The 16,292-nt window shown below is 46.6% G+C and overlaps 2 protein-coding genes across 3 annotated transcripts; one reads left to right on the forward strand and one right to left on the reverse strand.

Moving 5' to 3' along the window:
- Nucleotides 1-647: 647 nt before the first annotated feature.
- LOC136539768 (copper transporter 5.1-like) lies at nt 648-1,845 on the reverse strand. 2 transcript variants are annotated; one of them, XM_066531744.1, is made up of 2 exons: nt 1,270-1,845; nt 648-936 (listed from the first exon to the last, which is right to left on the reverse strand). In XM_066531744.1, exon 1 carries the CDS (start codon nt 1,740-1,742, stop codon nt 1,272-1,274), a length of 471 nt encoding a protein of 156 aa, XP_066387841.1. In that variant the 5' UTR covers nt 1,743-1,845; the 3' UTR covers nt 648-936; nt 1,270-1,271. The 2 variants fall into 2 exon arrangements, with proteins under 2 accessions (XP_066387841.1, XP_066387840.1); XM_066531743.1 differs by lacking the exon at nt 648-936 and adding an exon at nt 943-1,168.
- Nucleotides 1,846-2,043: 198 nt separating this feature from the next.
- Nucleotides 2,044-5,923, forward strand: LOC136537117 (uncharacterized). Its single transcript, XM_066529192.1, has 7 exons — nt 2,044-2,142; nt 2,193-2,456; nt 2,651-2,676; nt 2,764-3,727; nt 3,887-5,442; nt 5,515-5,742; nt 5,809-5,923. Exons 1-6 carry the CDS (start codon nt 2,044-2,046, stop codon nt 5,678-5,680), a joined length of 3,075 nt encoding a protein of 1,024 aa, XP_066385289.1. The 3' UTR covers nt 5,681-5,742; nt 5,809-5,923.
- Nucleotides 5,924-16,292: the final 10,369 nt, after the last annotated feature.

Here is a 16,292-nt window from a genome sequence, read left to right on the forward strand (position 1 = left end):
AAATACTTTAGGCCATTATTAATTCCCCCGGAGCACCGTGTACCTGCTATTGATATCTACCACCAAGCTCAAATACGATAAGTACAAAAATCTCTTCATAGTTATTATTGTAGTTTTTTTTTAACTTGTAATCTGTTCTATGATTTCTAAGGTATCTTGAATTTTAGGGCAAAGAGAGTAGTTAGAAAACTAGGTATCCACTGTTATTAAAAATGAAGAGAGAACAATTACAATAAAACGAATCCATGTCAAATGGCGTGCCCTCTGTTTGATTTTTTTTTTAAATGACATGCCCTCTGTTTGAGCTCATTTTGCAACCAAAGCTTTAAATCGGACTAATATGGTGGACAACTAAATCTGATTAGGTATGTTATCCGGCAAAAGGAGTTCATATACCACACGGCATAGGGCAGTAGCGAAGGGACCATCCCTGCTGAAAAAGGAGGCACCCCGTCATATCCGAACTTATTCCGAAGTCATGGACGACGGCGGCGTATGCCGATGCGGCAGCAATGGCCTGCCTTTGTCAATAGTCAACGCCCACAGCTAATCCAAGGATCAATGAATCAACTCATACATTTCACAATTCACGCAAGCTAAACTACATTAGCTCAACATAAAGATAACAAACCATGAACGAACGAGCATGATGATATAACCTGAAATTTCTACTGCGGTTTCTAAACAAGTCTGGTCCATATCAATCTGCTCTTTTGAAGAACCGGATAGTACACTTTTACAACGAACAGTAACAATGGTTTCCCCCTCCATCCATTACCCTGTACTTTGTATTCACAGTCGTAGGGACATATAGCTACGGAGTACAATTCATAGAGGACAAGCCTTCTTCTCTTTCCAGTGATCGGATCTGAGCTAGCTAGCTTCAAATTCTTCCATCAGGTGTGGCTATGCTTCATGCAGTTGATCTTTCCGTTTCTTGGATAGTAGCAAAGCAAACAGAATAAATATGTCCATTCTAGATGCTGTCAAATTTGATCTCAAATTAAGTCAATCAAGTTAACTGCTTGCTTAAGATCCATCTCCTCCGATCGATTCATGACATTCATCGATAGGAATAAGACAATAATAATACAATTTTTTTTGATTCTTTACCCTACAATGTCCCCTAAACAACACTTCTGCAAATCCTCCAAACGCAGAATTGGATCTGTACATGATTTTTATTACGAAATGATACCTGTGTTATACAACAACAGCGACAAGGAAGGCAAACCTGGGGACAAGGCAATCCGGCGACCCCATACATACCCTTAGGCGCAGGCGCAGGGGTTGTCGACGACGACGAGATCCTCGCCGTCGCTGCTGCGGAACGCGAGGTACCCGAGCGCGAGGCCCACGACGACGGCGATGAGCACGCCGCCGTTGAACGACATGACGGCGAGCATGAGCAGGTAGCCGAGGCCGGAGTTGACCCCGAACATCGCGGCCACGGCCACACGCGCCGGCCAGCGCCCGGCCGCGAAGGCGGGCGCGAGGAGCGGCGTCCGCGGGTCGGAGCTGGCGGGTGGCGGGATGGAGGAGGCTGCCTTAGCCTTAGCGCCGCCTCCTTCTCCTCCCGCGACGAGCTTCATGCGGACCCGCAGGGCCTCGAGGTACTGGAAGAAGGCGGCGGCGAGGAGCAGGGCTACGAGGGAGAGGAGGTAGCCGGGCCACGTGGAGGTGCGCCAGCCGTCGAATAGGATCGTGGCCGACTTGCCCCAGTAGAAGGTCATGTGCATCATGTTGGCCGGCGGGGAGGGCGGAGAAGGAAACGGTTGGGACTTGGGACCGGCGATGGGAGGGAGGAGGAGGACTGGGGAGCGGCGATGGGAGGGAGGAGGAGGATTGCCGGCGAGGACAGAGACCGGTGAGATTTTAATAGAGGAGGGACAAGAGCACGTTCGTTTGACCGTGACTTATCGTAAAAGATTATAAATTTTCAGTTGAATAGTATTTTTCGGACGATTTAATTTATTGCCACTCTTACGGTTGCCACTCCTCTAGTTGCCAGCGTTAAAAGTGTTCCTACGTATTTGCCACTGCATGCAATTCGCCTCCTACGGATTTGCCATTTTCACCGACGTGTCGTGGCAGATGGACTCGCCAGCGTGGAAGGCAGCCTGGGAGGCCTGTTTGGGCCTGGCAAATGACCTTCCTGCCCCTCCTCCACCTCACGTTCTTTTCTGGGCCAGGCAAAGGACCGATCCTGGACCGAGAAGCCCCCGACTCTACTCCAACTCACGCAGCGCCCTCTCCCTGAACCTCATGGCGGCGGCGGCAGACAAGCAGGAGGCGCCGGCGACCTCCCCGTCGGCGTAGCCAGGCCGGCCTCGGGCCGGGTCGCCACCCCCACTCCGGCTCCTGCCTTCATCCTCCTCTCCCCCATTTTTCTTCTGGCCGCGGCGGCGGTCAAGGCAGTGGCGGCGGTCAAGTCAGCGGCGGCGGCCAGGAAGGGGGTGCGGCGGCGGCCACTTCCCCAGCCATAGCCGACGTACTGTCCCCATTCTTCGACGCACGACGAGCAGTAGGTACGAATCGTACTCCCCTGAACACCATTTCGCCCAAATCTGCTGAACCTAGGGTTTCAATCTTATTTTTGTTACATCCAATGTAGTCACACTGCGGTTATTGTTGATTCGTATGCATTAAGATGAAGGGGACTGGCTGCCCTCCTTGGTAAGTTCGAGCTTGCATGTGTTGTAGATTTTGGGATCCAGCAGTCCTTTCTTCTACATTTTTTAATGTGCTTACGGTTCTGTCCAGGATTGATCCTAGAAATGCTTTTAGAATCCATGTTTGTGTTGATAAATACATAGCCACTGGTGATTATGATGACAGTGTGGAAATGGTTCAGCAAGAGCATGATGTGTGGTTTGATCTTAGCACCCAGTGCTCCCTGTCTAAGTTTGTGGAAGAAATGAGGACAAACATCATTTGGGGTAGGGATCAGCAGTTACTTGTTTGGGGTGTGGACAAAGACAGTGGGACAGAGTGGAAGGTTACTACTGATGAGCAGTTCATGGAGATGATAGAGGCCAGATGGGATGAGAAGGAAATGGATGTGAACTGTGAGGTGCTTGACAGGGACAAGGAATCGTCCAGACAGCCTAGATGGGATGTAGGAAAGACAAATGTGCCAAATGAGCATAGTGTTCATTCCACATCTGGTGTTCATTCCACATCTGGTGTAACAGCAGAGCAAGCTAATGCTCAAGCTAATGTTGAATGCACTGATGATGCTTGTAGCAGTCCAGACCATACTAACTTAGATGATCATGGAATTGATTGGTCAGCTTACACTATATTACAAGAGGAAGAATTAGATGGGGATGCCACTGTCTTAGTAGATGAGGACAAAATATATGAAGCCATGGGCTTCAAAGCTGCAGATGATCTTGTAGATGGTGGTGATGGTCCAGCCGAGATACCTGTGCCAGTCATTCCTCCTGAGTTGCAAGCAAAGATGGATGCAACAGCTATGCTTGTTGATGATAATGCTGAGTTTGAGCCTTTGTATTTCTATGACAGAGATAATCCTGATATGTCTGTAGGCCAAATCTATCCATCAATGCCTGAATTTAGAATGGCAGTGAAACAACATTCTATAGTTAAAGAGTTTGAGTTGGGCACTGAAAAATCAGACAAAAAGAGGTTTAGGGGTTTCTGCAGATCTGGAGGATGCCAATGGATTATTAGAGCAAAAACTCAGATTGATGGCAGTGTCAGGGTATAATAACTTGCCATTGTTTTTTGAATAACTTGCCATTGTTTTTTGAATAACTTGCCATTATTTTTTGAATAACTTGCCATTGTTTTTTAATAAACATCTCTGTCATTGTTTTATATGTGAATTTTATATGTGACATTTGTCATTGTTCTTTTGCAGATACAAATAAACAAGAATACTCATACTTGTGCTTCTAGATCAAGAGTACTCAACAGGATGGCATCCCAGGCCTGGATTGCTGAGAGAGCAGTTCCTTTGCTTAGAGATGATCCCTCAATGGGGGCAAAGGCAGTCAGGAAGGAACTTGAGAAGCAATACAAGGTCAAGATCAACTACCAGACTTGCTGGTATGGTAGGCAGAGGGCTACAGATAAGCTTTTTGGTAAGTGGGATGATTCTTTTGATTGGTTATATAGATTCAAAGCAGAGGTAGAGCTCAGGTCACCTGGAAGTGTGGTTGAGACAGACACTGTTCAAGTAGGAGATAAGGTTCACTTCAGTAGGTTTTTCTGTGCATTCAAAGCTCAGATTGATGGTTTTTTAGAGGGCTGTAGGCCATACATTAGCATAGATTCTACTCATCTTAATGGCCAGTGGAATGGTCAGTTGCCTTCAGCCAATGGTATAGATGGTCATAATTGGATGTTTCCAATAGCCTTTGGATTCTTTCAGTCTGAGACCAAGGAAAATTGGATTTGGTTCATGGAGCAGTTGGCTAAGGCACTTGGGCCAGTAGAGCATTTGGCTATCTGCACAGATGCCTGCAAGGGCCTAGAGGCTGCAGTTAAGCAAGTATTCCCCAGGGTAGAGCAGAGGGAATGCTTTAGGCATTTGATGGAGAACATGAAGAAGAGGTTATGTGGTTCCACCTATGCTGGTCAGTACATGTGGCCAGCAGCTAGAGCATACTCAGAGGAGAAGTTTGACATGCTAATGGCAAAGGCTACTGTAGGAAGGTCAGACATTTGGCCTTGGTTAAATGAGCATCACAAACTAAAGTGGGCCAGAAGCAAGTTCTCAGAAGAAATTAAATGTGACTACATAAACAACAATCTGGCAGAGTCCTGGAATTCTTGGATCAAAGAGTTCAAAGACTTGCCATTAGACTCACTAGCTGATGCAATCAGGATCAAGACTCTGGAACTTTGGGAAAGGAGAAGGAAGATTTCGGTAGCCATGTCAGGGGACATTCTACCAGCTGTAATTCATCAGTTAAATGCTGCCAGCAGGGGACTTGGTCATCTAAAAGTGCTCAAAGGAAATCCTAGAGAAGCTGAAGTTGCTGTATGGTACCAGGGTGAGGAAATTAGAAGGCATGTCGTATACCTTGAAGAGCAGAAGTGCACATGTAGGGAGTGGCAAGTTAGTGGCAAGCCTTGCTCACATGCTCTTGCAGTGATTACTATTGAGAGGCAGCCAGACATGAGCAAATATGTGCATGAGGCATACAGTGTGAAGAAGTTGCAATCAGCTTATGCAGGAGTCATACCACACATAACTGACAAGCAACAATGGCCTAAAGTAGACAAGGGTTTCAAGGTTTTTCCACCTGTGGTGAAGGACCCTAAACCACTAGGCAGGACCAAGAAGAATAGAACCCTAAGCTGTTTGGAGAGGTCAGGCAAACCAACAAGACAAGTGACATGTAAGGGCTGCGGTGAACTTGGCCATAGAGCAACTAGCTGGAGGTGTAGCCTCACAGGGACCAAGAAAAGGTATATTACATTTTCACTTCCTTTGTTTCTTGTCACACTTAATTACTAACTTTCACAAATATTTGTGTACAGGAAGAGGACCAAGAAGACAGCAACAAAGCCTGGAAGGAAGAAGCAAAAAACTATTGAAGATTCAGCAGAAGTGGGAGAGGAAACACCAAGAGCCAAGAGGGCAGCAGCAAGGGAGGCAAAGGCGGCGGCACAAGCAGCAGGAGCAGCAAGAGAGGCAATAGCATAGCCGCCATGTTTGGCTCTTGTCCCAGTAGCAGCATCAATGGAGGCAGCCCCACCATGCCAGAGGTTTGTTGCCACCATTGACTTGACAAAAAAACCATAAATACAAATCTAACTATTTGTTCAATGTAGGAGGTTGGACTTGGAGGAACCGGTGCCATTGGAGATAGTACCAGCAGCTGCTCCAAAGAAAATGACACCAAGAAAGAAACAACTAGCATCCAAGGTGAAGAAATCCACACCAACAAAGGCTGCCAACTAAGGCTTCTCTGTTGAATATTTTGCATGCGTGTTCTTTTCTGGATGGACCTGTTATGTATGGACATGTATAACTAATGGCTATCATGTGCCACTACTTTAACGAAACTATTCAGTCATGGATCAAGGACCTATTTTGTATGGCCATGTACCACTAATGGTTGTCATGTGCCACTGCTGTAAGAACTAATGTCAATGACCGTGGACCTTTTATGTATGGATCTATGCATTTTGTTGGATCAGTTATGTATGTTGTTATGGTAATTTGTGGCAGTTTGAGCTTGCATTTTTCAGCATATATGCACCATGTTCCAGCATGTATTTTTCACCATGTTCCATATACATGTTCCATCAGTAGTACACAGGAGGAGTGGGGGTGAGAGAAGCTGCGAGAGTGCTGTGGGGTGCCTCTGACCCAACCGGGACTAGCCTGGGAACAAAACAAAAGGGCGAGGGGCAGGAAGGTCATTTGTCAGGCCCAAACAGGCCTCCCAGGCTGCCTTCCACGCTGGCGAGTCCATCTGGCACGACACGTCGGCGAAAATGGCAAATCCGTAGGAGGCGAATTGCATGCAGTGGCAAATACGTATGAGCACTTTTAACGCTGGCAACTAGAGGAGTGGCAACCGTAAGAGTGGCAATAAATTAAATTGCCCGTATTTTTCGGGCTGCCGGTGGGTGCGGCGTGAACTTTTGGGTCCTTTTACATCCGAGCCACTGGAAATCTGGAATCAGTTCGGTTTCCCGGCGAGTGGGCGGCGGTAGACGAAACGGAGAAAAATTTGATTTTGCAAACGTGGGCTTTACTCTTTTATCATTCCACAAATGAAATTCGCTCGGCTATTATCAGCTAGAATGTCATTTGAGTAATTTTATGCCAAAGTTAATCAATTTTTTTTTCGCGGCATTTTTTCCTTCCCGTTTTGCCCCTGGCTGAACGCACGTTATCCTATCGTTCCTTTTTCCATTCACGATCGATTGACGGAGCGAACGGGCGAGAGAGACGAGACGGAGAGCTCGGCCGGCGCAACTCCAAACGGAAGCCGCGTTCGCGCCAGCCCGCCCGCAGCCTTTTGCCGTGGCCCTTCGCTTTCCCCCTCTCCGCGACTCCGCAGACGCAGCCGCAGAGGGCAAAGAAAGCGAGGTCTCACGAGGAAAAGTGACCGACGGGCGAAAGGGAATTCTTTGATTCTTTCTTTCTTTCTCCCCTCTCCGCAGGCCGGTTATCCTTGCTGTAATCTGCTCATCTGCAGCTAGCCTCCTGCCCTGAATTGATGGGCATTGCACATCTGAACGTTTTTCAGATGTCATCGATTCTTGTGCAGTATTGGATTCGGCTGGATGGCGTATGGGTGTTCGAATACTAATAAAAAACAAATTACATAGTACTCTCTTCGTCCCATTGAGTTTGTCGTTGGAAAACCGTGCCCCCCTCACAATTCCGGTTCCCGAGCGATAAACTCAATGGGACGGAGGGAGTATGTCTTTACGAAACGAATTTTTTAAGTCTAATTAATTTGTTATTAGCATATGTTTACCGTAGCAAACATTATCAAATCATGGACTAATTAGACTAAAAAAATTCATATAGTAAATTAGTCGTCAACTATATAATTAGTTTCGTAATTAGTCTATATTTAATACTCCATGTGTTAAACATCCAATAAGACCGCGCCTAAAATTTATTAAGTCTACTCCATTCTCCAATAGAGAATTTCATCGCTAGCTGACTCTGACAATAAGAAATGACCGCAAAAGAATATGAACTATATGAATTTATGCTTGTACTACTAAATGACTTCTTGGGGCTGATACAGACAAGATGCTAACTGAAACAAGTTCCATGGAATCCAAAAGGCGCACAAGAGCACACACAAAATCAAGAAGAACGTAAACGCTGCCAAGAACACACGGACGGACAACGATCAATGCGCGAGCGACGGATGCGCTAGTACGTGTCAGAAGCCGTGGCGGAGCCACCGGATCTCCTCCTCGGCGCGCCTCAAGGCGCCGGAGAGCGCGGCGAGAAGGTTGAGGTGGTGGTGGTGCTGCGCCTGCGCCATGGGAACGTACGCCGTCGCGGCGGCCGCCGCCTGCGCCTCCAGTGGCGGCCTCTGTCGTCCGCGGCGCGGCCGCCGGCAGCGCCGCCCAGAACGCGGACGCGGTGCCCTCTCCTCGGGGCGGTGGCGGCGGCTTCCGTCTGGAGTTGCGCCGGCCGAGCTCTCCGTCTCGTCTCTCTTGCCAGTTCGCTCCGTCAACAACCGTGAATGGAAAAAGGAAGGATGGAATAACGTGCGTTCAGCCAGGGGCAAAACGGGAAGGAAAAGATGTCACAAAAAAATAAAATAATTAAATTTGATATAAAATTACTCAAATGTCATTTTAACTGGAGAGCCACATTTGATAATAGCAAAAGAACGAATTTCATTTATGAGATAATAAAAAAGTGAAGTCCACGTTTTATAATGCTAAAATCACTATTTTCTTGACGAGACGAGGGGCAGCCCAGTAGTTGCCGTGTCCGGTACCAATAGGAGGCCAGACACGACTAAGGGCGTCCATAGCGGTGGTAGCTACGTAACTGCCTTACGTATAGGTGAGAAACAAAAGCTGTTTTATACATTCTTATTTTTTTATATAATATTGAATGAAATAGATCAGCTTTCGTCGCTTTTTTTTTTTTTGTTTTGTCCACGTCGAATAGCTACTGTTGTTGGGGACGCCCTAAGCGAGGCGTTCTCCGCCCACGCCGGCGTCCCGGCCCGCATCCGGGACACATTCTTCCCGCGGTTCCATTCCACGGCACGCGACTCCTCCCCACCGAGGCGCGGCCCGGGGAACCGCATCCGCACCTCGTCCTCGACGACCTCCTCGCGGGGCTTGAGGCGCCCTGCGTCGTCGACATCAAGATCGGCGCTATCACGTGGCCGCCGAGCTCGACGGAGCCCTACGTCGCCAAGTTCCACTTCTACTCGTAGTCGATTCTTCCGGGCTATGATGCTAGTGCAGTCGCAGCAAGCGGAGGTGGGATGGGGTGAGGGTGAAGTTGGTGGACTTTGCCCACAACTTCCTGGGCGGGCTCTGCTCGCTGATAAAGTTCATTTTTGACATTGTTCCAGAGACCCCTCAGACGCAGCCTTTGGGTCCTTAGAGAGAGGATCCTGGCATTTTTGAGTTGATGACAAAGGTAATGCTCACCCTGGATATGTTAATTGTTCTTTTTGTTTGTTAGAATTGCTGCTTTATATGGAGGTATTAGATATCGGTTCAAGGATGTAAAGTAGATGGGGAAATGTGCTCATAGCTTAGATGCTGTCTTGCGATGGGAGCAGGGGAAAGTAGATGGAAGATTTGCTCATGTCACTGTGGTCCTCAAATCTTCTAGGATGTTTGATCTTCTGAATAAAAGATTATATACATTTATGATATTGTCGCCTCAGCAAAAGCTAGGATACCAAAATAAAAAATTGATTATGCACTGGCGATGTTAATGGTAGACTAGTAACTTTAGGCATCATCTTCAGAATTGTATAAAAGTTAAATGATGATAGGAACATGCTATTCAAAAGTGGGGGTATTTGTTCTGAATACATTTTTTACTTGATTGTTGAGTGGTATGTGTAGCATGAAAATAATTCGAGGGAATCAAGGTATTGGAATTGGAATGTATTGTTATTACAGCCTCCGAATTTGTTAAATGATTCTGAAATTATTTGTATTCCTGACGATGGGGTCGTGGATAGGTTTTACCCTTTGAAGTTGGGATATGTTATACATTGAAGATAAGCCTCTTTAGAGCAACTCCATCAGATCTCTTATATTATGTAGTAAGTTTTTGTAGGAGAGTACCCTAAAACCATTTCAGCATATAGGCGAGCACTGCTGCAGCAAATTACCTTAAATTTGTCTCCTATATTTCTTTAGGAATAGAGGAGAGGGGGTTCTCTCCTTTCTTTAGGCTAGAAAGGGCTGTTTTTAGGAGATGTCTTAAAAATTATAGATGGGAGATGAGATAGGAGATCTGTTGCAACACCTCTATCTCCTAAAATGCTAGTTTTTAGGTATGGGATATTTAGACAGGAGATCGGGGGTAGATGCGTGGTTGATCACTAAGACAGCAATGTAATGGTTTCAATCCAGCTATGTTAGGCATTTACTGCTCGAGTCATTCATGCTTTTTTACTCCACAAGAAGGATAAAGATTGTGTGTAGAACATCTTGTTGACCTCAGTGGCTGTATGCCTACAGATTTGGACTAAAGTAAATTGCACTTAAGTTCTAGTCAAATAACTCCCTACTTTTTTTTATGCCACACTCTTCATGACCAATTCCATGCTGCATTGACCATTGGTGCGGCTTTCACAATCTTTATTTCAGCACTTGAGTACTTATCTTATCAAGCTAGGGCAAACAGAACCATTGTGTCACTTCTATAAATGGGCTTATGAAAGCTATCTCTTTTTTTTTACAATCTTTATTGCTAACCTCAATAAATCCTTCCCTATACCGAGGGACAGAGAGCCCCTCCGTAGATTCTATTTTCTTATTATTTCTGGACAAAGAAAGAAGACCATTATGTCACTGCTTTGCACTATGCTATTGAAAAAATACTAGTAACGTTTTTATAGAAACAATAAAAGGTACTTATTCATACCATACGTCTCTTGAGATTACTTCTACCTTGCTATTGCTAGCTGTTAGTGTACAGCAACATTCTCTTCATCAGGTTATTATACAGCAACTGTGTCAGTATGGAAGTTATCACACCATGGATAGTTACTTCTCTTTTATAATTTACTGTGTCATCACAGCGTATATGTTAAATCATTTCCAGTAACATATCTCGTTAAAATTGATGTTGGTGATGCTTTTTGGCGGTAAGCTTTTGGTGTTCGATGTTTGTTCTTCCGTTTCTGCTTATTTGTGATGCTAATGGACTGTGTTCTCTATAATACATAAAACTGTGAAATGTAAGCTTAGGTGCAATACCCTAGTCCTACACTCCTATTATAATTTTTTTTATCGTTTCGGTTGATTTACAAATGATAGAGCTGAGTTGGATAAGCTTATTAGTCCCTTTGACGCACTAGTGAATTCCATAGTAATTAGGTAGATTTACATTTGAGATATGAGGTCTTTTGAGATAGTATCAATGCCTAGAAAGCAAAACGTTGCTGAAGCAACAAGCAAGTCCTGCCTGCATTAAGGACAGGACTCTAAATAGAAGCCAGAATTAGGGGTGTTTAGATGCTTTTGGAATGGCAAAACTTTTGGCCCTAATTTTTTGTTGTAAATCTTTTGGCATTCAAACTTTACATCTTGGTGTTTAGATGCATGGCAAAACTTTAGCACTGTACCAAACAAAGACTGATTTGCCCTCATTTAATGCATGATTAAATTCATTAATTGTCACTCATGCAAAGCCATGCATGCTGCATGCTGGGCTGCTGCTGCTCGCCCTTGCTGCTGCTGCTCGCCACAACGATCAAAGTCCCTATCCACTATTCCACTCGTTCTAATGAAGTTATGGAGTGCCATGCATGCAACGATAATTTGGCTTTGCTTATGAGGTGGATAACTTGGCATTTGCAACAACATCCTCCACTTTATCTTCAAAACTCCAAACGACCTCTCGATAACATTTCTAAGAGATGAATGTGCGTAGTTGAAGATCTCTTTTTTATCTCGTGGCTCCGGGCCGTCTCGATACTCCGGAAGATGGTACTTGGTTCCCTTGTAGGGCGCAAGGTAACCTGGACGGTTTGGGTAGCCGGAGTCCACCAAGTAAAATTTTCCTACACAATGGAACAGTTTTGTAAGCCTAGTTCAAGTAGAAGCTACAAATGGAACAGCAGGAAGGTGTTTACTTGTATGTGGATGTGGAAAGACGTGGCTGTACTTGGTCATAGCATCAGTGAAACACTCTCATGTCATGTACAGATCCAGGCCATCCAGCAAGAACAAATGTGAATCTCATGTCAAAGTCACAAACTGCCAGCACATTTTGTGTTGTCATGCCCTTGCGGCACATGTGCTGAACCAGCTTATTACTTGGCACCACACATGGTATGTGAGTGCCATCTATTGCTCCTATATAATTGTTGAAGAAGAGATAGAACCTAGGGTTTCTCAATCTAGGATGAATTGTTCTGAATTATGGGTCCACTGGCTTAATGATGTGTGCTGCTAGTTTAACCACACTTTGCAAAACTTTCTTAAAGTTGTTGTGAACTATGCCTAGTGATCTCTCAAATCTATCATCAGCTTGCCTAACTGACTGTGGTGCTCCAAGCATCCACAGGAACATTCCTAAAGCCTCAACCGACGTCCACCGCGGCCCCACCGTGGCCCCTGGATCCGGCAGTCACGTCGGATGCAGATCCACGCGAACCGCGCACGCCGGCGGTCACAGGAGGCAAGGGAGGGCCACGGCCACCACCGGAGGATGACGACAAGGCGCGAGCTGCCGTGGCGCCTCCTCCACCACCACTGCGAGCCGCGCGTAAGCCGAGGGTACGACTGCCGCTGCGGACGCGAACGGGAGGGGGCCCATGCTGCCGCCGATGCCTCCACTTTGCGGGCCAGAGCGAAGGAGGCCCTCATAGCCTGCCATTCTGGGCCACTCTTCGCCATGTGAGTTGAGGTCGAACGTCGCCATGCCCACCCGGGGAGCATTGACGCTGCTCGAGCCCGGAAAGGGATATGCCGCGTCGTTGAAGATGTCTTAGCCGCCGGCGGGGGAATACGGATCAGCCTGCGACAGGAAGTCCCTGGTGCGGTCGCTGTTGCTGTTGCTGTAGCTGTCCATTTGCGACGCGTGGATTTGGATTTGGCGGCCGGGGAGGACGAGCTGGATCTGGGGACCGGCAAGGAGGAGCTGGATCTGGTCGGCCGCGGAGGCTGAGAGCGAGAGCGGCAGGCGGAGCTAGGGTTTGCACGGAGGGAGAGAGCGAGAGCGGTGGGGAGTGAGTGTGGGGGAACGGATAGAACCCGAGCTTCAGTTCAGAAATCTAAAGAAAAAAATCTAAAGAAAAAAATCAAAATACCCTCATATTGCAGGGCTACCAAGTAATAAATTACCTTGCTATGAAGCTGAACTAGTTTTACTACTCTGCAGACCACTGCAGGCAGTACTGCTGGCCCCATTGCCCCAGCTGCCTTGCCCCTACTCGGTGCAATGAAACACCTGCCACCTTCATAACGCACAATAATGTATAAATTTCTATGGTCACTGAGATAACCATGCATAAGTAACCAGGTGGAGGTCTAATAAATTAAGAAGCGCACAGAAGCTACGAAGACAAAATCACAGATATTACTATACGTATGGTTAAGGCTTTATGTAAATTGGAATGAGGTCAGGATTGAAGCAAACATGTCCCTTGAACTGATTGATTGCATGTGTAAACGGGCAAATTACAATGGTAATGAGAACAAAAAAAAAAAGAAGGGAAACCAATTACCTCCGTGGACTCAGCTAAAGGAAAAGGATAGCTCATAAAAGCGAAACTGCAAGAGTTCAAATCCATTCTTCCTTTTTTGATATGACTGATAAACCTACGGATAATTTGCAATAACGTGCACCAGGATGGGTCAAGTTTGAGGCATTTGACATGTCACAATAGTTATGAATCAGTGAACTAATATGGTGTGTTTTGCCTTGCATAGCTGAACTATAGAAAGATCTACTTTAAGTGGTAAAAAAGGAGCAGAATTATGGAAAGAGTGACTGAAGAGGCAAAATACGAAGATAGACAAAGAAAGGAAGCACCTTGTATGTCACCTCTCCAGTAGCGTCCTGCGCATAGATCATTTTGTTAAAGTATCGTGATACCTCAGCCCTATATTATAAGAAAATTTTCAATAGTTTGGGAAAAAAACGTCGAAATAGGAACATAAACTACGACAATAATTAGATGGTGTATCCACAAACGTGAAGTGGTTTCAGCCATTAACTCCATTAACTCGTGAAGTGGTTTCAGCCATTAACTTTTAAAGTGACTTTTTGAATTCATAAACTTTGTATGACGTATTACTTAAGTTCATATCCCTCCACGTAGGCTTCTTATGCTGACATGGCCTGCTGACTTGTCCCACTGAAGTAGCTCTTGACCCTTCATTTTATCAAACACCTTGTGGGCGCGCGAGTGGGGGCTGCCGCCGCCACTGTGGGCGCACGAGCGAGCTGCCGCCGCGGCCACATAGGCGCGCGAGCAGGCCCACGCGTTGTTCGAGTTCTCGATGAGCCTACAGAGCAACTGCGTCGCCCTCTCCTTGGCCGCCTCGCTGCCGGCGCCCGTGGTCGCCCTCGTCGAGGACACGGACCACGGGCGCGATGATGCCAACGACGACCAGATTTTCCCTGTGCGCATCGGACCCGGCGATCACCGAGACCGCCTCGAGGGCCTCCTCCTAGACGCGGGCGTTTGGGCACTCGAGCAGCGCCATGAGGACACCGACACCGTTTGTGACATCGAACGCCACAACGCGGACCCACTTCTTGTCGTCGCGCAGCGCCTCGGTGAGCATGGCCATGACCTCCCTCTACATTCGGAGCCGCCGACCCTGGGCCTGGCGAAGAGGTCGTCGTGGCTGGCCCCGACGTCGGGACGAGGAACCACCAGCGCCCGCTCCCGCATCAACGCGCTCGACGCGTACACCTCGTCCAACCACGCCACGTGCGCGTCAAGGGGCGCGGCTAGGACGTCGAGGTCGCTGCACAGCCGCAACTTGCCGCCGCCCCTGGCTCCGCGGCACCAACTCCTGCACCTCTTGGGCGGCCACCGCAACGTCCCACAGGAGGGTCACGAACACGTCGCACCGGCCCTCGCCGTTCTCGTCACCTGCGGGGAATGTCTGCGTGGCCGGCGTGGAGCCGGTTGAGCCGGTCCCTGATGTGCTGCCACTTGAGCGGGAATAGCGTCACGGACAAGGAAGCGGAGACCAACAAACTGATGGCGTCCAGTGCCTCCGCCAGGCACCGCTGCTCGTACGCCCGCGTGGCCGGGGCGACGGCTCGCTCGTGCGCCCGCAGCGGCGGCGGCGGATCCCGCTCGCGCGCCCACAACGTGTTCGACAAAATGAAGGGTCAAGAGCTGTTTCTATTGGACAAGTCAGCAGGCCACGTCAGCATAAGAAGCCTACGTGGAGGAATATGGATCTAAGTGATACTTTATACAAAGTTTATGGACCCAAAAAACCACTTTAAAAGTTGATGGACCTATGGACCTCTGGTGTATTTAACTCTCTTTTTTTAAGGAAAATCATACTGTTTTCAGTGAAGAAGTAAAGTGGACATTGCTAGCTACCGATGATCTCGTGTACATACCAAAATTAACAACAAAAGAAAGAAAGAAAAAGAACAATCCAGATGTAGTACGTTTCTTTTTGCAAAGAAAAAAGGAACAAGCATAATAGGCCGCCCGTAATGGCCACATATCTAGACCTGTTTAGATCCACTGGCTAAACTTTCTGCTAGAATCCAAATGGAGGTTTTTAAAACTCAGCTAGACTTTAGCTGAAGACCAAAATTTACACAATCCCTTTAGTTGTTCCAACCCAACTAAACCCATCTGAAGCATGGTTAGAGACGGAGTTGTTCATCTGTTTTTTCGTGTCCACATCGAGCTCAACAAAAGTAAGGATAACATGGTAAATAAACACCAATTAGCTAGAGGATCTAAACAGACGCAACTAAACTTTAACGGGCTAAAATTAGCTTGCTAAAGTTTAACCAGGCTTAATCCAAACACGACCCTAGTGTATGTTACTCTAAGGCATCTCCACAAAACCCCTCAAATACTCTCTCATTTGTTTTCTCTCTTTATTTTATAAAACAGCAATCCAATGGCAGCTCCCTCCCTTTGTACACCAATTCTAGGTGGCAGCATACTTTTTTTTTGAAGAAAATGGCCTTCACTGTCAAATACGGGACCAAATATTTAAACAAACTTAGCGGTCGTATTTCTTGTAAATAATCAATAATTTAGTACCCGTATTATCTATGTTTTGACATTTAAAAAATTGTGACTTACAAAAAAAAATCAAAGTTAAATTCGAACTATAGGGTCTAAAAATTTAAATTTGATTGTTATGGAAGGTTATGCGACTGAATCTCTAGAAATTTTGAAATATCGTGATGCCCCAAAAATAGACATAATTATAGTGTTGCATGATTTTTTTCCCCAATGAGATCAGAGGTAGAGGTCACAAATCTCACCATGGATTTGGTTGTGATGTTGGTTGTGCTTGCCTTGGTTCTGAGCTCTGACGAAGAGGGTGGTGACAGTAGTGCCCCAAATTCAATTTGAGCGCCGACGTGTTTGAAGGGGCCATGACGCCTAAGAACCAAGCATATA

The sequence above is a fragment of the Miscanthus floridulus genome, chromosome 2 (genome assembly GCF_019320115.1).
Source record: "Miscanthus floridulus cultivar M001 chromosome 2, ASM1932011v1, whole genome shotgun sequence".
Classification (NCBI taxonomy): Eukaryota; Viridiplantae; Streptophyta; class Magnoliopsida; order Poales; family Poaceae; genus Miscanthus; species Miscanthus floridulus.

What these genes read in the sequence shown, in the direction of transcription:
- LOC136539768 (XM_066531744.1), bottom strand. Translation starts at nt 1,742, where the DNA reads ATGATGCACATGACCTTCTACTGGGGCAAGTCGGCCACGATCCTATTC.
- LOC136537117 (XM_066529192.1), top strand. Translation starts at nt 2,044, where the DNA reads ATGCAATTCGCCTCCTACGGATTTGCCATTTTCACCGACGTGTCGTGG. An exon ending in AGATTGATGGCAGTGTCAGG is followed by an intron (nt 3,728 to 3,886) that starts GTATAATAACTT and finishes GTTCTTTTGCAG; the next exon opens with ATACAAATAAACAAGAATAC. An exon ending in CTCACAGGGACCAAGAAAAG is followed by an intron (nt 5,443 to 5,514) that starts GTATATTACATT and finishes ATTTGTGTACAG; the next exon opens with GAAGAGGACCAAGAAGACAG.